This window comes from Balaenoptera acutorostrata, chromosome 9 (genome assembly GCF_949987535.1).
Source record: "Balaenoptera acutorostrata chromosome 9, mBalAcu1.1, whole genome shotgun sequence".
NCBI lineage: Eukaryota > Metazoa > Chordata > Mammalia > Artiodactyla > Balaenopteridae > Balaenoptera > Balaenoptera acutorostrata.
Window position 1 is genome coordinate 7,323,032 of NC_080072.1, and position 22,399 is coordinate 7,345,430.

The 22,399-nt window shown below is 48.5% G+C and overlaps 1 protein-coding gene across 5 annotated transcripts; it reads right to left on the reverse strand.

Moving 5' to 3' along the window:
- Positions 1 to 268: 268 nt before the first annotated feature.
- On the reverse strand, positions 269 to 14,395 carry DPF2 (double PHD fingers 2). 5 transcript variants are annotated; one of them, XM_057553430.1, is made up of 13 exons: positions 14,243 to 14,294; positions 13,324 to 13,392; positions 9,277 to 9,437; positions 8,790 to 8,897; positions 8,300 to 8,463; positions 7,363 to 7,452; positions 7,105 to 7,183; positions 6,556 to 6,597; positions 5,398 to 5,535; positions 5,142 to 5,270; positions 4,877 to 4,989; positions 3,917 to 3,998; positions 269 to 1,581 (listed from the first exon to the last, which is right to left on the reverse strand). In XM_057553430.1, exons 2-13 carry the CDS (start codon positions 13,380 to 13,382, stop codon positions 1,505 to 1,507), a joined length of 1,242 nt encoding a protein of 413 aa, XP_057409413.1. In that variant the 5' UTR covers positions 13,383 to 13,392; positions 14,243 to 14,294; the 3' UTR covers positions 269 to 1,504. The 5 variants fall into 5 exon arrangements, with proteins under 5 accessions (XP_057409413.1, XP_007170994.1, XP_007170996.1 ...); XM_007170932.2 differs by having other exon boundaries at positions 7,363 to 7,455; XM_007170934.2 differs by lacking the exon at positions 13,324 to 13,392 and having other exon boundaries at positions 7,363 to 7,455; positions 14,243 to 14,395.
- Positions 14,396 to 22,399: the final 8,004 nt, after the last annotated feature.

Here is a 22,399-nt window from a genome sequence, read left to right on the forward strand (position 1 = left end):
GTTATTTTTTAACCCAAATTTTGTATTAATCAAAACAACTTCATTGTTCTTTATAAAAAAATTGTTATAACCTAATTTACATAAGAAATTAAAACAAATACCCAATTTTATATCAACTTAATCTATTGAGGTTCAGCAAAAATTTTAATTTGGGGTAAAAGCTATGCTTCAAAACATTTAAAAGCCACTGTCCTAAGGAAGAAAGTTTTAGGATGAAGTGGCCTTAACCAGAAAAGGGAGTCTGGAGATAAACAATCCAGCAGAGGGCTCTGTGTAAAAATGTTTATTTGTACTAATGCTTAGAATACAGGAACTAAAGAAAGAAAGAAAAAAAAAAAAAAGACACCTCAACTCCAAAATGACAGTGAATTAGGGCCTGCCCACAGCCAAGGGGAAGGACACTCCAGGGTGTCCTGGCATGGACTGTCCCCGCCCCCCACACTACTTAATGTGTCACCAGGCAGAAAATTGAAGAATCAGGGTGCGAAGACCTTACCAGCTGCTAGCGAGTGTGCCAGGGAAGAAAGGGATGTCTATGTGGCTTCCCCACCACCCAGGAGCCAGGATACACAGAGCAGGAGGCAGAGGCTCCCAATTCAGTTAAGGGCAGGAGCTGAATGCCCAGGTCCAGGAAGAACAAAAAGGGGGTTTCGGAGGTAGGCTTTTTCATCGAGTTAAAAAACAGGCACATTATCCAACATCTCCCTGTGGCCCCCAAGCAGTTGGCCTGGCCCCCTAATGCTTCCCCTCTCCCCACAAAACCAGAGGGAATAAGGAGGGGAGGCAGAAGACAGGAAATAACAAGGGTGGGGAATGCTTCAGTCACTAGAGACCAGCGCCCGTGACAGTGAGCCAGGCAAGCACAAGGAACAATCAGGTGAAGCTGCTACTCCCCGTGGGGTGGGGTGGTGGGAATGGGATAGAGCCAGGAGGGTGACCAAGAGCATCCTGGCTCAGGCAAAGGATCCTGGGTAGCAGGAACAGAGAGCCGCGGAGAGCCACTCTGGGGGAAGGAGGCTGTGAGGCTAAGCAGCACAGAGGGCACTGGAAGCTTCTTGCAAGCTTGCTCAGTTCTCACTCCCAGCTGCTCTGGCAGAGGCCCCGGCCTGGCTCACCTCCAGGGGAAGGGGAAACCCTGGGGACCAGAGTGGAGGCAGAGCTGAGAGAAGTGAGCTGCTCTCCCACTCTTTCTCAGAGGACACGGTTTGAACCCTGTGAATACCAGGGCCGGGGCCCGAGGCAGACAGAGTGAATGCACTTCATGGAGAACAGTGAGAAGCTGGGCCCACAGGTATGCCTTGGGGCAGTGTGACGCTCCGTTCTCCCTGAGGGCCTGGGGCCAGAGGCGGTCAGAGCTGCCACCTCAGCTTGCTGCTGCCAAAGGCAGGTTGGCACGACCTCCCCGAGGTTCTCTGGACTTGTGAAAGAGATTAGGAAGGGAAGGTGGGTATGAAAAACAGGAGAGAAACAGCCCTAGATGTATGGGGGATTGGGGGTGGCCACATCAAGAGGAGTTCTGATTCTGGTAGATGGAAGCTTTCTCCTTCAGCAGGTCCAGACACAAGTGGCAGCTCCAACTTCCTGCAGAGAAGAATAACGGGGTTAGGAGGGGCCCCGCACAATCCTCATCTGCTGTCCTTCTACTCCCCACACCTCACCTCCAGTAGCAGGACTGGCTACAGGTAGGATGGGAGATGTTCTGCAGTAGCAAAGTTTCACAGTTATCCTGAGCAGGGAGGAGCTCTAGGTCTCCAAATATCATGAAAAATAATTCTCAATGGAGATATAAGAAATAATCGCCTGGAGGCCTATTTCAGAATACAGACGCCTCTTGGCCTATTAAATCAGAATCACTAAAGAGGACCTGGGTAGAGATAACTTTTTTAAAGCTTTAAAAAGCTTTAAACTTGTGATTACAGAAGAACCAGACTTCATTCTCAGGGCCCTGAAGGTTAGAATAAAGATCATGAATAGAGGCTCTAGAGAAACCAATATTGATACCACATGAGACAGCTTTCTGTGAAGACCACGGAAAGATGAGAAGGGCTCCCCACCGTCACTAGGTGTCTGAGCAGAGGCTGAGGACCCAATCAGAGGAAAGGGGGCCAACTACGATGACCCAACTTGTTGTGACCCAAGTCTGGTTTCATAGAAAAACAGGAAATAATGTCCCTTATGAGAAAAATAACTAGCTCATACCTTGTTTATTAATATTTGCTATGGTTGGATTCTTCTATGCTTTTTTTGAGAAACAAAATTAGCCCTTAATGCCTTGAAGTTATAAGCATAATTGTACATATGTGTATTCGAACATTATTCTGGGGGAAAGAATCCACAGCTTTTATCAGCTCTTCAGAGATATGTGACTCTCAAAAAGGTAAGATCCTTTCTGACCCAAAGGTAAATATGCAGCAGTTGATAAGCTTTTCTGTAAGTAGCCAGAGAGCCTTAACTACTTGAGGCTTCGAGAGCCACATACAGTCTCAGCCACATCTTTTTTTTAAAAAAACCTCTCTTTAAAAATGTAAAAGTCGGGCTTCCCTGGTGGCACAGTGGTTGAGAATCTGCCTGCCAATGCAGGGGAAACGGGTTCGAGCCCTGGTCTGGGAAGATCCCACATGCCGCGGAGCGATTAGGCCTGTGAGCCACAGCTACTGAGCCTGCGCATCTGGAGCCTGTGCTCCGCAACAACAGAGGCCGCAATAGTGAGAGGTCCGCGCACCGCGATGAAGAGTGGCCCCCGCTTGCCGCAACTAGAGAAAGCCCTCGCACAGAAACGAAGACCCAACACAGCCATAAATAAATAAATAAATTAATTAATTAATTTTAAAAAAAAAAGTAAAAGTCATTTTCAGCTTGTGAGCTATACGTACTAGCTGCAGCTAGGTGTGGCCAGAGGGTCATAGTTTGCAAACCCCTGACCTAGAGCCTAGACCATCTGATGGTTCTACGGGGTCCCCCTGCGAGCTGCCTGCAACTCTCCACTCAGTGTCTGACAGCACTTCATTAGGAAAGCCTTTCTACAGTTAATGTAGAATTGTGCCTGTGAACTGATATTTTATGATTTAAAAAACCCAAAAAACACACTACTTCTCCTCAAACATGGCATGACAGATGAAACTTATAAACGCGGTATGACAGATGAAAAAGCTGAGTGATCCCCTGCAGCTGCTAAAGGACCCTCAGACTTTGTTAGTGGCCTCCTTCTCTAGGGGGTGACAGCAGTCTGACCTACACTACAAGTCAGCCCACATCACACAGTGAGCTACTTTCTCTCGCCTGTAATGCTGGCCCACATCCTTTGTCACAGTAACAGCTACTAGGCATTTGTATCCTCCTGAGTAAGCTTCTGAACTTCTATAAAGGAGGGGCTTCGGCACAGACAGCTGGCTGGAAGAGGACTTGCGGCGAGGCAGCCACTTTTTGGTGTCACCACTGGTTTTGTCGAAGACCTTCCATAAACTTGAAGCATCGTTAAGCACTGCTGGAGGGCCAGAGTGACCCACTCAGGCTCCAGGTTCAACTCCCTCCCCCGCACTGGCAGAAACGAACGCTCACATCTGTCGAGAGTGGAGTGCTAAAACTAGTCTTGCGTCAGACAAACTACGAGCTGAGTTTCTTAGACTTGTTGGAGGAAAACAAATCTCTCCTTCTGGTAATTATTCTCTGCTCAGCATCTGTTTTCTCTCAGGCTGTCGATTTTCTGTGTTTGTAAATGTTACCTGGTGATAATGTACAAACATTAAAGCCTCGAAGTTGCAATGCTAGGAAAGCACTCTGAACTGAGTGAAGGCAATGTGCCTACTCCCTAATCTGAAAGAATGTATCACTGATACGAGAACTCCATTACCGTACAGGTGATTTTCCAAGTTACTAATAAAATACTTGTTCTGAGTAAGAGATCAGGGAAACCTACCTTCAGGAGGCTCAGACATAGACGGGGTGAGACAATACATGTGGTAGCCACGATCGCAGTCATCACAGAAGAGCAGCTGGTCCTAGAGAAGGCAAGATGGAAGAGGAGGGGGGAGGTGAATGACTAGCGGGCCTCAGCTGGGCCGCTGGGGACAGGTAGGAAGGAGGGCTTCTGCAGACACGGCTGCTAATTCCAGGAGGGGCAGGATAGATGGCAGTAAGAACAGACATGGGACCCTCTGGACAGAAAATCACTGCTGTCCACTTCCACCCAGACAGAGTCACTACTGTCATCCCACCTGGACGCCACCAGCCACCTAACGGATCTCATGGCCTCTACATTGTTCCCTCCCAATCTGTTCTCCACAGAGCAGCCAAAGTTACCTTTTTAAAATGTAAGACAAACCACATCACTCCTGATTAAACTCTCAGACCTGATGGCACCTGCCTTCCAGTCTCATCTTTTACTTGCTCTCCCACTGCAGGAGGGCTCCAGCTGGCCACAGTGGCCTCAATCCACCCAGTGTGCCCACCTTTAGGCCTTTGTGGCTGGCTACTCTTTCCTGGGAATACTCTCTCTCCAAATCTTCCTGGACTGTCTCCTTTGTATCATCCAAACCTCGACACCAACATCACCTCCTCAGAAAAGACCTCTATCTAAATCAGTTATCCAGTTACTCTCTGCCACATTACTGGTTTCATTTTCTTCATGGAATATCATAAAAACGTCACCCATTTCCTTGCTTACTGCTTGTTCCCGCAAGAACGAAAACCCCATGAAAGCAGGGACCTTGTTTGTCTTTAGCGTGCTTATTGCCTAAAACAGTGTCTGACACAAAGTCGGTACTCAGTGAACACCTGCCAAACAAATCAAAGTTCCCACGGGTGGAAAGTACAGTTAAAAGCTGAGCAGGAGCGTGCTGGGGGCGGGGGGCGGAGGGGGACGGGATGACACACGCACATCGTTCTCGGAGGTGCCACAGATGTTGCAGCACTTGCACTCGATGCACTGCCAGCGGTAGGTCTTCACTGCTGCCATCATCACGGGGGTGAACTGGAGGCAGGACGGATGCCCTGTGGGGGGGAGCAAGTGAAACAGGCAGCCGGAGATCGGGGAGAAGCGAGGTGACCTGGTTGACTGTGACAGCCACTGGATGCTGGCAAGCCACGAGCCCCTCGGGGACTGGGTGCCGGCTAGGGCTGCCCTGGCCCTGGGTTGGAGGTACCTGAGCGGCCACAGTCAGAACAGGACACCAGCTCCTCGGGCTGTCCTGTCTTCTTGTTGATCTTGGAGTCCCCCAGGCAGAAGTCACAGTAGTTGTTGGGCAGGGCCAATCCATCGGGACCCTTCTTGGCTACAGGGAGAAAGGGAAGAACTTTCGTGATACCCGTGTGGGCCTCTGGGTCTCTCAACATCCCGGCAGGGAGGGCTTTTCATAACCAGGCCGACTCCTGCTTGCCCCACCTCTGACACCAGCTTACATTTCTGCTCCTCGGACCTCTGGGAAACAGGGGTGGGTGGCTGCGAGTCTTCCTTGTCCTCGCCCTCCTCCTCAGCCAAGTGGGAGTGGGCATAGTGGTAACTGAGGCCTGGTCGGTTCTTGTAACGTTTTCCACAAACTAAGCGCGGAGAAGATTGCAGAGAAAGGTGTCAGGATCCCAGAGTGCCACATCCCTGCCCCTCTAAGCTGTGGGCTCCACCTGAGGCAGAGGTAATCACCCCCATCAGCTCTGCTCAGGGACAGGCCTTTAGTGACAGCCGCCTCCCCTTGGCCAGGAACATCAGGCCTGGGGCTCTCCAGCTTCCATGGCTCTTCTCCCTACTAAACCCCAGCCCATGGCCACCTCTACTCCTCCACGTAGGCTGTCTGGGAGGCTGAGCCCTTGCCCCATCACCGCCTGCCCTGGGAATAGTCTGGGGAGCTCCAGGTCAGGAGGGAGAGGAAATTTCTATAGCCTTGCAATATGGCAGGAAGGAGGAAAGGTAGCAGAGACTCCGAACTTTTTTACCTCTCAGTAAATGAAGGAGGCTCATGCTACTCCATATATAACACAGCCCATCTCTGCCCAGATGAAGGAGCTAGGGGGTGGATCTCTTGGGCATAACCTACCAACTGAGTCTGCTGGGGTAGCCGTCTCCCAAAGGAACTCAAAGACACTCCCACATCAGTGCCCTGCCCAACCCCCCCAGCCCCCAACCAGCAAGGAAAGCAGATCCCCATGAGGCATCTCAGTTTTGAGCAGTGATACCAAGAAGAGCAGGGGGCAGCAGGAAAGGAACAGGGAAGGGATGGGAGGAGGGGGTGGCGGGATGGTGGGGAACGTTAGCTGACCACTCTGTGTCCGTTTTGGGGCAGGGGGAGCAAAGGGATCTGTTTGTAACGGGTTCCTTGTAATGCTTTTGAAGCCACCCCATGCAGTGGGCCCGAGCAGCCCTAGGAGCAACTTTGTGGGAGACAAGCAGTGGTAAAGGCAGCTTCCAGGACTGTGAGGAGCGGAGCACAGTAGAAGGTCCATCGCTCCTATCCCCATGCCATTCCAGAGACTTTAAGACTAGCATCACAGATGAGAAAGGCAGGAACAAGGGAGGAGGGAAAAAGGGATAGGAAAACCAAAAGTCTGAAAAGTTGAGAGAGCTACCTCTCTGGGGCGCTTTCGAGGTATGCTTTTGTTTGAAACTATCTGAAAGACAGAAAGAAAAGTCATGAGAAGAAGGCCTTGATACACTTGAGACAGGTGCGGCAGCAGCAGGAAAGCGGAGCAAACGAGAGAGAAACCCCAGCGGTGATGGTGCTCCCAGGGTGGAGGGACAGAAGTGGGGCAAGAGAGAGAAAAGGGGGAGAGAGAACAGACATTGAAAAAGTCAGTGTTGGACTCCTGGGGCCCTGACTTGATTGGGGCCAGCAGACCTGGATGCCACCTATTTGAGGCCAACCCTGCCTGCTGTGTGTACCCCTCAGGGGTACCCCCACCCTGAGGACAGCAATCTCCCCCAGAGCATGCAGGGCTCACCCACCATGGAGCGGAGGCCAGGGCCTCTCAGGGATCTCAGAGGGAACCAGTCAGCAGGCAGGACAAGAGTCCAGGCTTGTTTTACCACTTTGAACAAGAACACAACCTTCCCTCCTCTCATATCCTGAGGAGCTGGGTCCAAGGCAAGGACTACCCACCCACTCGTGAGGCACTCACTGTCACAGGCATAGGGTTTATCTCGATCCTCCAGGATGGAAGCGTCCAGCTTCTTACGGGCACTGCCCACACCTTTACCCTGTGAAGAAGAGCAAAAAGATGCCCTTAATAAGGTGCCTAGGCCTGAGGAGTTAGACTCTCCTGGAAGCTGGCTGCTAATCTCACTCAAGAGGGAAAATGGCAACAACAGGCAATAAAACAGTGGGACTGTGCAAGCTACCTGAGCCCCCAGGCTGCAGGTAGCACTTGGCCCCTCACCTTGGACTTCCCCTTGCCCCGACGCTTGGGAGTGTCTTCTTCATAGTCCTCATCATCGAGGTCATCCAGGAAGTCATCCGGTTCTAGGATCCGCTGAGTGGACAGGAAGATCAGGATGGGCAGAAATAAGGAACATCCAAAAGCTCCCCCACGATGGGACGGGCCCAGGCCGCCCACAGCCTCCTCTGTGACCTGGCCCCTCCACTCCAGCCTCACTCCTCACTGCTGTTCTTTCAGTGCTTTGGGTTCTCCTTCCTCTGCGCCTCTCTTCATGTTGCTCCCCTAGCCTGGAATGGCTTTCCCATCATCTCCAAGTGGCTAAATCAAACCCCATGTTTTCATAAAACTTTCCCTGATACCCCAAGTAGCTGTGGCCTCTCCTGCCTGTGATCTGCCACCTTAGGTGCATGTTAGTGGTGGTTCCCTTCCGACACCTCACTTCCCAGATTTAAATTAGAGCTTTCCTGCTTACTTGGGTGGCCTGGTGGGAAGTTTTTGTTTTTCACTGATCTGCTGCAGCCTCCCTATATGTGAAATGGGCAACAATACCTATTTCATAAGGTTGTAGAGACTGGAGAAGATGATGGAAAAGCACTTAGCACAGTGCCTGGCATATTTTTAGCTCTTATTATTTTTATGTACAGTTTTATTTTCCTTGTTGGTAGGGACCAGGTCTGCATCACCCATGAAACCCCAGGCACCAAAAAACTTTGGTGGCAACAGAAGATGAATGAGAGTCTGTAGTTAGAAGGACAGGAGCAGGAAAGACTGGAAGGTAACAACGAAGTTCTCGTTAAGGAATGGAGCAGGAACAGAACTGCAGGCGGCTGCCTCCAGGCCCACAGCTTCTACTTCTATTCTGATTACTGGGTGGCCTCTGATGAAGAGGAGACTGAATTCCATCAAAGTTCCCTTAACCACAGTGTTAATCTTGTACCTTCCGTGCTCGACTGTTCGTCACAGGAAACTCGCCCAGGCTGTCATCATCAACTCGGGGATCTGGGGCGCCTCGCTTCTCCAGGGGGTCGGTGCGCAACAGAGCCTCTAAACTACTGCCGTCCTGAGAGATCAGCCCCTCCTTCTTCAGGGTCTGGTCTGTGTCTGCAGGCAAGGCCAGGAGGAGGCGAGGCTCAGAAGGGCTGAAAGCAGACCTCTCCGGGTGTTTAAAGTGCTAGACCAGCCACTAGCCAGTCACTGTCTTCTGGTCTCTGGCTGCCCAGGAACCAAGACACCGTGGTTCACTTGGCACCGTGACTTATCTGTTTACCTGTCTCTTCCATTTGACTGAGTTCTTTACAGAAGGAATCACATCTCATTCGTTTTAGTATCTTTAGGATCTAGCACTGGGCCTGGTACGTAACAGGTGATTGGCAGGCCTCCTACTACACAGCAGGCTATGCCCCTGCTCAGGGAGGAGTGCGCTTTACCTGGTTTAATAGATGGGAAAGAGAGTCTTGGATCCTCAGGAGGGTGGGCTCGCCGCTTTTTCCGCCAGCGCCGGGCAGGGTAGGAGTACAGCTGCCCAGAGGCCAATCCTGTGGAAGGGAAAAAGAGAGAGAAGTCAAGACCTAACCCCAGAAAATAATACCAAACACTTTCTGCATGAGTAGGCCCTGACTGAGTTCTAGAACAAGGGAGGAATGTGGACAGTGAGGGCCTGGGGATGGGGTGGGGACAGGAAAAAGAGATGTAAGCTCAGAGGCCTTGGCTAACACATAGCTCTCCAGAAGCCCAACAAGAGCTTCCGCAGTGCAGCCCTGCAGAAAACAGAGATGCTTCATCCTCCCTGGGCTTCTAATCATGGGAAGACTATAATCATCCATGGGTGGAAGGCAGTAAGGAAAACCCTTTCAGCTGCTCATCCCCTAAGATGAGGAAGCTTCTTCCTCCTTGTGCTCCTGAGTGGACCCTCACCTGGACCGCGGTGTCGCTTTTCCATCCAGATATAACAGTTGCTCTGTGCTACTCCGGTCTGTGAGTCCAAGAAAGGCAGGCGCACGCTGCGCTCAGCACAGAGGCGGGCATTGTAATTGTGGCACTGCTCCATTGCATCTTTGTAATACTGCTCCCCAAGGCTGCGGGAAAGACAAAGATCAGGTGTGTGTGTGTGTGTGTATGTGTTGGGCTGGTGCTGAGCTATCCCTTTCACTTGCCATCTGCTTCTCTAGAAGGCTCAAGGGACTCGGAGAGTGTCACTCTGCTTTTATTTGCTACCATTTCTGCCTCATGGGACACCAAGCCCCTTCACTAAGCCATTACGAGGAAAGGTACTTTACAAATAAATTACCGTTAGGAACACAGGATTTCATCATGTGTCTAATTGGACCTTAGTCTAACCCACAAAGAGGGGAAGAAAATAATGTTCATTCTGTGCCTCTCAAGAGTATAACCCTGTGCTAGCCAAGATGCTATTTCTCTTAACCCTCAGGATTCTGAGAAGCAGAGGTTAGCTCCTTTTTACAAATGAGAAGAGTTCAAAAAGGTCTGGGGGACTTATGAAACTATATTTAGCAAACTCTATACAAACTCTAGCTATACAAACTATCTATACAATGAAATTCTACTTAGCCATAAAAAAAAAAAAAAAGAAGGAAGCTCTTCGTGTACTAACATTAAACAATCTCCAAGATAACTAGAAAAAAAAAAGGTACAGGGCTGAGGAGTGTTATAGGATGCCACCATTTATGTAGCCAATTGGTGGAAAAGAAACTGTAGGCCTCCAAGGAGAAAAACCAGGTGACTAGGGGACTTTCTCCTATGTGCCATTTTACATCTTCTGAATTTTAAACTAGGTGTTTAGCCAACTAACTAATTCTATATACTAATTTTACAATCAATGGAAAACATCAGAAAATACTTGAACACTCTTGAAGACTACTTTCTACTGAGTACCATTACACTGATACAAAACCTGTTTCCTCAAAGGCCTATCCTAGGCCCTTCTCCATTCTCACACCATCAAATTTTTTAGGAAAGAAACTTCTTGGACTCAAAAGATTCAATTTGAAATCGGATTTTTTAAAGTGCTTTAAAAAGCTGCAAAACTGCACAGTGCCAGGAGTTATCTGGTTCTAAGAAGCATGTATGGGCTTCCCTGGTGGTGCAGTGGTTAAGAATCCACCTGCCAATGCAGGGGACACGGGTTCGATCCCTGGTCCAGGAAGATCCCACATGCCGCAGAGCAACTAAGCCTGTGCGCCACAACTACTGAGCCTGTGCTCTAGAGCCCGCGAGCCACAACTACTGAAGCCCGTGCACCTAGAGCCCATGCTCTGCAACAAGAGAAGCCACCGCAATGAGAAGCCCACGCACTGCAACAAAGAGTAGCCCCGGCTCACCACAACTAGAGAAAGCCTGCGCACAGCAACGAAGATCCAACGCAGCCAAAAATAAAAGTAAATAAATTAAGAAGCATGTATATAGAACCAATCTTGTTCTCATGCTTCAGGGTTTAACAAGTACTTTAGTATGGGAACTTTAACTATATTCACATTTATATATCCAATCAATCTCAAAATAAACAAAATGAGAGCAGAGATGATTTCTTTCTCACAATATCCTCAGTACCCATGATGGTGTCTGAAACATCTTGACTAAGGAGTAAAAAGACCTGGCTTGGCTGCAAGTCACCACATAAACGTGGACATTTAATCAACCTACGTGGACCTCAGGTTCCTATGCTATTGACTGGGGAGGCTGAACTAGATAAGCTCTGACATATTCTACAAGAGGGAGACTCCTAGCAAGAGAAGCTGAACCGAGGTCCTCTGCTGTTTATGTCCATAACTCAAGCTACAGCAACAAACCCTTCTCTGGAATCTGAGGGGGGCTTTCACTGGGCAGCCACAATAGACCACTTAGGCACAGCTTAGCACATTCCCAGCAACTGAAAAAGACACACACTGCACACACATCTTGTGACACCACAAGACAGCCTGGCTTGATTCAATGAGCCGTAATGACTGTAATTTGAGGTAGGCATGAATCTTGTATTGGAGAGTAGAGCGAAGGGAACAGGCTCATATTTGCTCGCCTTTAGGAGGCAGCCATGTCCTCACTAAACAGAGGAAAACTGGATAAACAAGGCTGAGTGCAGCAGCTCCTTTGTTTCCACTGATGGGAATTGACACTGACACTGTAAGTCAAATGGAAGGAAGGGCTAGACAGGCTGAGAGCTGCAAAGTCAGAAGAAGGAAGCTGGAAACAGCTGGCGGGGATGGATGAGAGATGTTCTATCAAAGCTCTTGTGAGTTAAGTGGGATTTCGGAAGGTGGGGCAAACTGTCTCGTGAGTAAGAGAGCTGAGAATGAAACACCAGTTGGAGGAAGAGAGGATCTGATGAGGATAGAGCAAGAGAGAATGAGAGAGATCTCTTAAGAATCTAAGGCTCCTGTTTCAAGAAATTTCAAGGTAACATCATTCTCCAGATCTCGTTACCTAACTCAGAGGATTTCAAAACCAGTCAGCAACCATAGCTATTTTATACTATTATTTTGCCCTAGTAAGACCCCTTAAAGATTGTTTCAATTCTGACACCACATTTGAGAGGGACAGAGAATCTATAAACGGGGCAATTCTTCTCCCAGAACAAGATGCAAGTCAGAAAAGATGAGCTAGCAGTCCTGACCTCGATGTACAACCTCAGCTGTCAGAAGACTAGGCACACCATGATCAAGAGAAGCGCCAGAAAAGCACCTCTTTCCAGGATGAGGATGGTACAGGAAGACTGCCAGTCCCTCCTTTTTTTTTTTTTTTAATTATTTATTTATTTATTTATTTTTGGCTGTGTTGGGTCTTCGTTTCTGTGCGAGGGCTTTCTCTAGTTGCGGCAAGTGGGGGGTCACTCTTCATCGCGGTGCGCGGGCCTCTCACTGTCGCGGCCTCTCTTGTTGAGGAGCACAGGCTCCAGACGCGCAGGCTCAGTAGTTGTGGCGCACGGGCGTAGTTGCTCCGCGGCATGTGGGATCCTCCCAGACCAGGGCTCGAACCCGTGTCCCCTGCATTGGCAGGCGGATTCTCAACCACTGCGCCACCAGGGAAGCCCTGCAAGTCCCTTCTTAAAGGGCAAGTTCTGTAGGGAAATGTATTAACTGTGGTCCACAGCTCTCTGCAGCTAGAACTGAGGAGGAGAAAGTTGGTTTCTCATTACTGGTATTCAGGAACCAGTGGCTGGTGACCCTCACGATCTCTACAGTTCTTTAAAGAGAAATAAGAAGTCGTGCTCTATTTAAATGGCCAAACCCTCATTTCTAACATCACACAAAAGGGTTGCTAACCCTATTTCCCAGATGAAAGTCTTCCAACATAAAGAATCTCATTACATATAACTCTTAAACCTAGGCTAGTCTGACATTCCCCCAGTACAGTAAGGTTTCCAAGGTAGAAGCTTTGATTCTTTTTCGAGAAGCATGAAACCTGTGTAAAACCTCCCCTTACAATGGGACAGGGGGAGTCAACAAAGAGAAAGGTAGGGAAACAAAGAAAGAACATCTGAGTCAGGAAGGATAACTATATAAATGGCAGATCAACAGCATCATTTCTAAATTGAGGGAAATGTCAGCTTGAAGAGAGAGCTGGGGAAACTGGAGTGGGCAGATCAGAGAGAAAGATAATAGTGTTGGGAGGAGGGGTGGCTGAAAGAGGCAGCAGGATGGAGCTGAAAGCAAGTTAAAAAAAAAAAAAAAACAACCCACAAGAGGAGAAGGAGAAGGCACTTAGCTTAATGGAAGTGGGAAAGCATTCTCAAAGAAAAGGCTCCAGGCAGGGGGAGGGAGAGAAGCAAATGTACCCTTAAAAAGCGCTCCTGGGAAGAGTGGGGCTCAACCCACCACAAAGACAGATGAGAAGCTGTGAGTCCTTTAGAAGAGTTCCCAAACCTTTACCTCGTCATTCAGTCAAAATCCAAAACTAGACACCTAGACAGCTCTCAATTTTCCTACCTCTGCAGCCAGCCAAACTTACCCATTAAAGGAGCTTGCTGTATTCGCCCACGGGGGGCATGAACCCATTGCAAAATTCATTCAGATTCTTCTGCAGGGAGGAGGCTGGGTTACATCAAGTCCCAAGGCATCTTTAACTCACAGCTAACAGGCCATTCTCCATTTACCCAACAACCATTAACTTTAACCTTGCTCGAAATCTACCTAGCCCAAGAGTATTGCAGAGCGAAGACGGCCGGCCTAGATGCCCATCTGGGCGGCAGGGTGGCCTGGACCGCGTCCGTCCAATGCCCGCTTTTGGATGGCTGGGATTGGGCGGCGCAAAGGCCCTATTCCCTGAAGTTCTTTCCCTCTGTATCTGCTCCTCAACAAATTCTTCCCAAGAATATTTTTGGTCTCGGGTACCTGATACGCAAGGACCACCCGCTCCCCCTGCCCCCCACCCCCGGAACATCACGGGGTTGTTTAGAATAAAACAGCCCAGAGTGCTTAACAGCGCCAGGGCTGCCGAGCCTGCTCTTCCAGGGCCGGTCGCGTGCAGCCGATGAGAAGGGGTCGGCGGCCGGGCCACTCCCGGGTCCGCCCTCTGCCTGGCTCCCCCGGACTGAGGCGTCTCGGGAGCGAACCCGGGACCGTCTCTCGTACGCAACAAGGGCGCCATACTCTGGAAACCCTCAGCATGAAGGCAGCGCCCAGACCGCATAGCCCCACAGGGAGGCTGCCCGTTAGGGGCTCCCGTGGGCCACCCTCAGGGCCTCCACAAGTTTCCAAAGAAGCGCAACGTCTTCTCCGGAGTCTCCTGTTGCCCTCCCCACTAGGAGTCGCAACAAGGCCTTCCCGGGCACGTCCCTCTCTCCGCCTCGTCCCTTCCCATACCGCCCCCTGCTCCCAGGCCCCTTACAAGACCTCCCGGCCTAGGAGAGATCGAAACGGCCACTCACAGCTTCACTACATTTTCCACCACAGCCGCCATCTTCCCGGCTCCTTTCCCTCAGGCCGGGAGGCCCGAAGCCGCAGCGCGCAGGCGCTGGGGCCGCACGGGGAACCAGTTTCCTCGTCCTTCTGCGCAGGCGCCGCCCGGGCGCGCCCGCCCGAGAGCGAGCGACGAAGAACTAGCCACTTGCCGGGTCTCCGGGGCCAGGGAGACGAGGGACGAGTGCGCAGGCGCGACGAAGACGGGCGCGCGTCCCGAAACTCCTGCTCCAGCTCTCCCTCTTCCACCTGGTGGAGTGGGAGGAGAGAGGGAGGGTCTGGGCCCGTCCAAAAATGAGAAGGTGAGACGTTGGTGAGAACTGGCAGGTCCAGAGGTGGCCTAGATAGAGTTCATGCGTCCTGCTACCTCGCAGACCTTTCTTTAACCTCGTGGTTAACCCTTTACCCTCACTTACAGGCCAGGGGTTGGTGGGTACCCGGAGGTAAGAGGAGTGAACAGTCCACTTGGGCTGCCAAACTTGTGCCCATTTTAGGGAGGGGGAAATTGACTCCCAGAACCTGGCAGATCTTTGGCCTGAATATTGGGGGTCTGACAGAAGTTCCCCCACCTTCCTGCCACCATATCAAGCCACCAACTTAATTGATGCCCGCCTCTTCTCCTTTGCTTCCTACTCCCAAGCTTGTTCTCTCCATGAAGAACTTCCCTCCTGCAACTATCTTCTGTACCATTTATTTCTCCTTCACTATTTTTTAAAAAAATTATTTATTTATTTATTGATTTTTGGCTGTGTTGGGTCTTCGTTGCTGCATGTGGGCTTTCTCTAGTTGCGGCGAGCGGGGGCTACTCTTCGTTGAGGTGCGCGGGCTTCTCATTGCGGTGGCTTCTCTCGTTATGGAGCACGGGCTCTAGGCGCGCGGGCTTCAGTAGTTGTGGCACGTGGGCTCAGTAGTTGTGGCTCACGGGCTCTAGAGCGCAGGCTCAGTAGTTGTGGCGCACGGGCCCAATTGCTCCGCGGCATGTGGGATCTTCCCGGACCAGGGCTTGAACCCGTGTCCCCTGCATTGGCAGGCAGATTCTTAACCACTGAGTCACCAGGGAAGTCCTCTCCTTCACTATTGAATCACGCAAATTCGTCTACAAATATGGCTTAGTATCCTCTTCTAAAAAAATCAGAGCCCTTCCTTAAGCCCATTCTGCTTTTGATTGTCACCCCATTTCTTTTCACCCTATAAAAACACATATTCTGTTTATACTCCATATCTCTGTTGACTTATTTCCAAGTCTCTTTCTGCCCAGTTTAATGGGGATTTTGTTCCCCCAGTTCATTGAAACATCTTCTAACAAAGACACCACGACCTCCATTTCAACAGATTTAGAGATTTCCTCTCTGTCCTTATCAGCCTATCAACCCCCATGACACCATTGACCGTTCCCTTCTTTTTCAAACTCTTCTCCAGGTCTCTGAGACATGCAGTCTTCTGGCTGTCCGCCTGTCACACAGGCACACCTTCACAAAGAGGCTATCCTATCCTATCACCGAGGCTCACCTTCAGCCTCTTTTGCTGGCTCTCCATCCTCTCTTCCACCTGTAACTGTCAGAGCCCCCAGGGCTTGGTCTTTGGTCCTGGTAATAAATCTTATTTCAGCAATTCTAAGATGCACCTATTCCCCGCCCCTCCCCCATTTTAATATTTCAGAATCAGGACACATCTTACCATCACTGTGCCTTAAAATCATGTTTGGCAGATGAGAGTTGAGAGGTATTTTTATTGCCTACCCTGCACCAAACTTGCAGAATAGGTATCAGCGGCTTGGAAGGACACCCAGCAACAATTCTGCTGCACTCTTGTACCCCCAAATGATTGTGGGTATCACAGGTGACTCCAAAGCAGGAGTCAAAAGTATGCATTACAGCCTGAATATTTGTGCCCCCCAAATGCATATATTAAAGCCCTACCCCCAGTGTGATAGTATTTGGAGGTGGGGTCTTTGGGAGGTAAATAGGTTTAGATGAGGTCTGAGGGTGGGGCCCTCATGATGGGATTAGTGCCCTAATTAGAAAAGGGATCCAGAAATATCTCTCTCCATGAGGAAAGGCCATGTAAGGACACAGCAAGAAGGCAGCTGTCTACAAACCAGGAAGTGGACTTCCACCAGGAATCAAATCTGCTGGCACCTTGATCTTGGACTTCCCAGCCTCCAGAACTGTGAGAAATAAATGTCTGTGGTCTGTGGTACTTTGTTACAGCAGCCTGAACTGTCTAAGACAGTATGCGAGCCCTGAAGCTGAGCACACGCATACCCTATGACCGAGCAATTCTGTCCGTGGATACATATATGGGAAAGCCTGTATGAGAATGCTCACAACAGCATTAATTGTAATAGCCTCAAACTGGAGCATCCCAAATGCCCACAGCACTAGAGTGGATTAAACAACATTGAAAAGAACAAACTATTGCTACACAACAACACAAATGAATCTCAAAAAACTTAATATTTGAATAAAAGAAATCAATTTTGAAAGAGGACATATCGTATGATTCCATTTATATCAAGCTATGTAAACAGACACACTAACCTATGGGGATAGAAGTCAGGAAAGTGGTTCCCTGTGGAAGATAATAACAAGGGGGGAGGGGGGCGCTAGGTGGCTAGTAATGTTCCTTTTCTTCATCTGGGTTACACAGGTTTATTCACTTTGTAAAAATTCATTGACCTACACAAGATTTGTGCACTTCTCTGTAGGTATGTCTCAATAAAAATTTTTAAATAAAAAATACTGGAAATGATAAGTAGGCTAGTTCTCTATTACTGGAAAGGCAGTTTATGAGCCCAGCACCAATGGCTTTCGATTCTTTTAGGATTCTTTTAAGAAATGCTCCATCACTGAACAATAGCTACTCCCTATGCTCTGAACCAGTGACTGATATATATATAGTGTTACTCTTACAGACAGGAACCAAGGAGTGGAAGTCGGGGTGCAGCCTCTTGCAATCTCAACTAATGACTCTTCTGCAAAATGTTTGTTTTCTGTTCCTGCCGCTCTGGGCTCTGGCTGATCTAGAGCCTTTAGGACCCAATGAAGGAATGCTTCCACCAGGGGGCACAAAAATGTTTTCTCTAAATTAGGATCTGAGACTGCCAGTGGGCTATTTTGAGTTCCACCTGCCACTGGGCAAAGTAAAAAGTGGGTACCATTGTTGGCTGGGGTGACTGATTTCAATTCTCTAGGGTAAATAGGATTGCTGTTACCCAGTGGGGGCAGGGAGAAATATAAACAAAACCCAGGGGATCTGCTTAATATAACATTCAGAGATGGGAATACCCTGGCAATCCAGTGGTTAGGACTCAGCACTTTCACTGTGAGGGCCCGGGTTCGATCCCTGGTGGGGGAGCTAGGATCCTGCAAGCTGCACGGCCAAAAAAAAAAAAAATTACATTCAGGGAGACAGGCTCCTGATTGGATATTTTTCAAAAAATTATTTTATTTATTTTTGGCTGCGTCGGGTCTTCGTTGCTGCGCGCAGGCTTTCTGTAGTTGCAGAGAGTGGGGACTACTCTTCGTTGCGGTGCGCGGGCTCTAGGCACGTGGGCTTCAGTAGTTGTGGCTCACAGGCTCAGTAGTTGTGGCTCGGGGGTTGTAGAGCGCAGCCTCAGTAGCTGTGGTTCATGGACTTAGTTGCTCCGCGGCATGTGGGATCTTCCCAGACCAGGGCTCAAACCTGTGTCCCTGCATTGGCAGGTGGATTCTTAACTGCTGCGCCACCAGGGAAGCCCACTTGATTTGGTATTTAATTCCAACCCTCCCACTGAATACAAACTAAAAAAACAGAGAAAGTGAAAAAAAATCTTAAAAGCATTGACAAGCTAGTAATATAGTGAAGAATTCCTGAGCTAACATTTAAGAGGTTGAAGCCCAGAGCTGTAAGCCCAGAATTCAAGGCAATTTTTGTCCTGGGGACATTTACTGATCTGGAAGATATAACTGTGAAGCTAAGCTGTTGTTTGGTGGTCTTTGGTGGGGAAGGTCAAAGTCAAAACCCAGAGCCCGCCCAAGGTAGAAGTCAGATACCCTACTACCAATACATACACACTTTAAGATGGGGTCCTAACGTCTGTGGACTAGTCGTCCAGAATCATATTATCCAGGTGGTCCAGGGAAGCTCAAGCCTTGAACTTGGATTAAGTGGACCCATCCTTATAATGCCCTTAGTCACCTAGCAGAAAGAAGCATATTTGGGACTAAGCAATATCCTTTCTGAAAGAGTGTACTGTCATCCAAGGCCTCAAATTATTTCTAAAAATACTTTTTCAGATACAATATCCAGCTCTTAGTCAAAGATAATCAGGCACACAAAGAAACAAGAAACCATGCACAAGAATTGACTGCAGGGCTTCCCTGATGGTGCAGTGGTTAAGAATCTGCCTGCCAACGCAGGGGACACGGGTTTGAACCCCGGTCCAGGAAGATCCCACATGTGGCGGAGCAACTAAGCCCATGTGCCACAGCTACTGAGCCTGCGCTCTAGAGCCCCCCGAGCCACAACTACTGAAGCCCGCGCGCCTAGAGCCTGTGCTCCGCAACAAGAGAAGCCACCACAATGAGAAGCCCATGCACCACGATGAAGAATAGCCCCTACTCCCAGCAGCTAGAGAAAGCCCGCGCGCAGCAATGAAGACCCAACACAGCTAAAAATAAATAAAATTAAGAAAGAAAAAAAAAAAGCTGGGGCTTCCCTGGTGGCGCAGTGGTTGAGAGTCTGCCTGCTAATGCAGGGGACACGAGTTCGAGCCCTGGTCTGGGAAGATCCCACATGCCGCAGAGCAGCTGGGCCCGTGAGCCACAACTACTGAGCCTGCGCGTCTGGAGCCTGTGCTCCGCAACAAGAGAGGCCGCGACAGTGAGAGGCCCGCGCACCGCGATGCAGAGTGGCCCCCGCTTGCCACAACTGGAGAAAGCCCTCGCACAGAAACGAAGACCCAACACAGCCATAAATAAAAAAAAAAAAAAAAAAAGACATGGTTGCGATATTAAAAAAAAAAAAAAAAAAAGCTGATTGCAAACAATAGAAAGCAGATTGACCCACACAGATTTAAGATGCTGGAATTACCTGATACCGACCATAACATAACACTGCTTATTGTGTTTAAAGAAGATAAAGACAAGTGTAAAAATATCTGCAGGCAACAAATTTCTATTAAGAAGTGTCACAACGGAATTTTTAAAGAACCACATAGAACTCCTCCAACTGAAAAATACCAACACCAAAATTAAGAACAAAATAAATTGGTGAAAAAGCGAATTAGGCACTGCTGAAGAGAGAATGAGTGAACTACAGGATACATAGGAAGACATTGTCTTGTCCTTAATACAGCATGGAAGACAAAAGAGGAGAAAATACAGAATTAGACTAGAAACATAGAGGATATATAGAGAGATCTAAGATACATTTAATTGGAGTCCCAGAGGGTAAGGAGAAAGAAAGGGGGTAGAGGCAATATTTAAAGAGAAAGTGATCAATAATTTTCCAAAAATAATGAAATACACGAATTCACACGTTGCAGAAGCCAAATAAAGCCCAAGCAAGCTAAAGAAAGACAATGGAAATAAATACTGAAGTGTCATGATGTCTGAAACTTACTTTCAGAAGGTCAGGAAAAAAGTTTTTATATTAAAGAGATAGAGCAAATGAGGCAAAATGGTAATAACTGGCAGATCTAGATGAAGGTGTATGGGTGTACACTGTACTATCCTTCTAATATTTCTGTGGGTTTGAAATGCTTCAAAATAAAAAGTTTCAGGGAAGTGTCTATACAGGGAGATCCACCAAGAGCTCAAATTCTTTAGAAAAGAAGATTTAGGACATGTCACCTGGTAAAGAACCCTGAACAGGCAAGGTGCAGGTTCAAGGCAAAGGTATCAAGAACTGGGTAGTGAAGAAGGGAGGTTATTCATACCAGACAAAGCTTTGTTGTAGAAAAGTCTACGTACATTTCTTTTCTTGCTGTGTCAAGTGTATTTTTTATATATTTTAATTCTCCCATTCTTCTCTCTTTCTCTCCACTCTTGTGTATAGGGTATATTGGTAATTAACTTTACAGTATAGTTTATAGTTTGCAAAATATTGCGATGGGCTGGTAAAGGAATTGCAGGGGGAATGGACATCATCTCGAAATCCTGGACTTGGAAGTGGATGTGATCATTGACAAGATTGTGAGTTGTCTCCCTTTGGGAAATGAGTGAATGTATTTTGGACAGAAAGAGGCATAGATGTATTATACCAGGGATGATATATATATATAAAATATAAAATAATACCTGTGATATTTTTAAGAGTAAATACTAGAATAAGGACATGCATGGACGTTGGACATCTAAAACAGTGGACTGTAGGGATATTTGTCTTTTTTTTTTTTTTTTTTTTGGCTGTGCCGTGAGGCTTAAGGAATCTTAGTTCTCTGACCAGGGATTGAACCTGGGCCCACAGCAGTGAAAGCACAGAGTCCTAACCACTGGACCACCGGGGAATTCCCGTGGCATACTTGTCATTTTTTTGGCTGTCCAACGACAACTTCTCCTCCTATTTGTGGGGGGTGGTATCTGTAGGATACGTATAGCACTATCCAAGTTGAAGAGGGAAAGTCCTTCACTCCACCTCTGGCTACCTTGGTGAAGCAGGTATCCCGAGTTTAGTTAGTCTGATGCTTCAGTTTCGCCATCTAGTCCCCTTTCTCCACCCAGACATGGCAACCCTGAGTGGTTTCCCAGGGCCCTTGGGCTGATGCCTGATGCAAGGTAGGTGGGGAGCACTTCCAGGGGACCCAGGACAAGAATGTCCCTCTTTCATGGCCACTCTGTCCTCACGTCAGGTCCAAGCTGAAGTGCCTTCTTCCAGCTGGGTGAAGCTATAAGGAAGGTGTCCTTATTCTTGTCTTCCCCTTCTGGGCAGATGGGGACAAGCCACCCACGCACTGAGGGGGAAACTGCAGGTAAGACGGTGCTGGCCTTCAGCTCCCCACCCTTTGCCTTCACACTTTACCAGGGTCTGAAACTGAACCCCTGTTGGGAGAGAGGGTTGCAGTTGAGTACAGGCTTTGGGGTCTCACAGTGGGTTCAAATCCCACTACAGATAGAACATCTCCTATTCTCTAAATGATGGCAAAAATTGCAGATTAAAAACAAAAAGTTTGGTGGGAACGTAAAATGGTGCAGCTCCTATGGAAAACGGCAGTTCCTTAAGAAATTAAATATAGAATGACCATATGATCCAGCAATCCCACTTCAGTGTACACACCCAAAAGAAATGAAAGCAGGGACTCAAACAGATATGGGTACACTCACGTTCACAGCAGCATTGTTCACAATTGCCAAAGACAAAAGCAACCCAGGTGATCATTGATGGATGGATGGATAAACAAAACGTGGAATATACAGACAATGGAATATTATTCAGCTTTTTAACAAATATTTATTTATTTTTGGCTGCGTTGGGTCTTTGTTGCTGCACACGGGCTTTCTCTAGTTGTGGTGAGCTGGGGCTACTCTTTGTTGCACTGTCTTCTCTTGTTGCAGAGCACGGGCTCTAGGCGCATGGGCTTCAGTAGCTGTGGCACGCGGGCTCTAGAGCGCAGGCTCAGTAGTTGTGGCGCACGGGCTTAGTTGCTCCGCAGCATGTGGGATCTTCGACCAGGGATCAAACCCCTGTCCCCTGCATTGGCAGGTGGATTCTTAACCACTGTGCCACCAGGGAAGTCTTCAGCTTTTAAAAAGAATGAAATTTCAACACATGCTACAGCACGGATAAACCTTGAAGACGTCATGCTAAGTGAAATAAGGCAGTCACAAAAAGACAAATAGGGAATTCCCCGGTGGTCCGGTGGTCAGGACTCGGTGCTTTCACTGCCCTGGTTCAATTCCTGGTCTGGGAACTAAGATCCCATAAGCCGTGAGGCTCGGCCAAAAGAATAAAACAAACCGCCAAACTAATACCGTATGATTCCACTTGTATCAGGTCCCTAGAGTAGTCAAATTCATAGACACATAAAGTAAAAGGGTGGTTGCCAGGGGCCGGGGCAGGGGGTGTGGGGAAATGTGGAGTTAGTGTTTAATGGGTACAGAGTTTCACTTCGGAAAGATGAAAAAAGTTCTGGAAATGGATGGCGG

Bases quoted from the DNA above. Each gene is read 5' to 3' on its own strand.
- DPF2 (XM_007170932.2), bottom strand. From the start codon at position 13,382: ATGAATTTTGCAATGGGTTCATGCCCCCCGTGGGCGAATACAGCAAGC. The intron at 5,536-6,555 runs GTAGCTCTCTCA...CTCCGCGCTTAG, and splicing joins CTCGAAAGCGCCCCAGAGAG to TTTGTGGAAAACGTTACAAG. The intron at 1,582-3,916 runs GTAGGTTTCCCT...TCTTCTCTGCAG, and splicing joins TATGTCTGAGCCTCCTGAAG to GAAGTTGGAGCTGCCACTTG.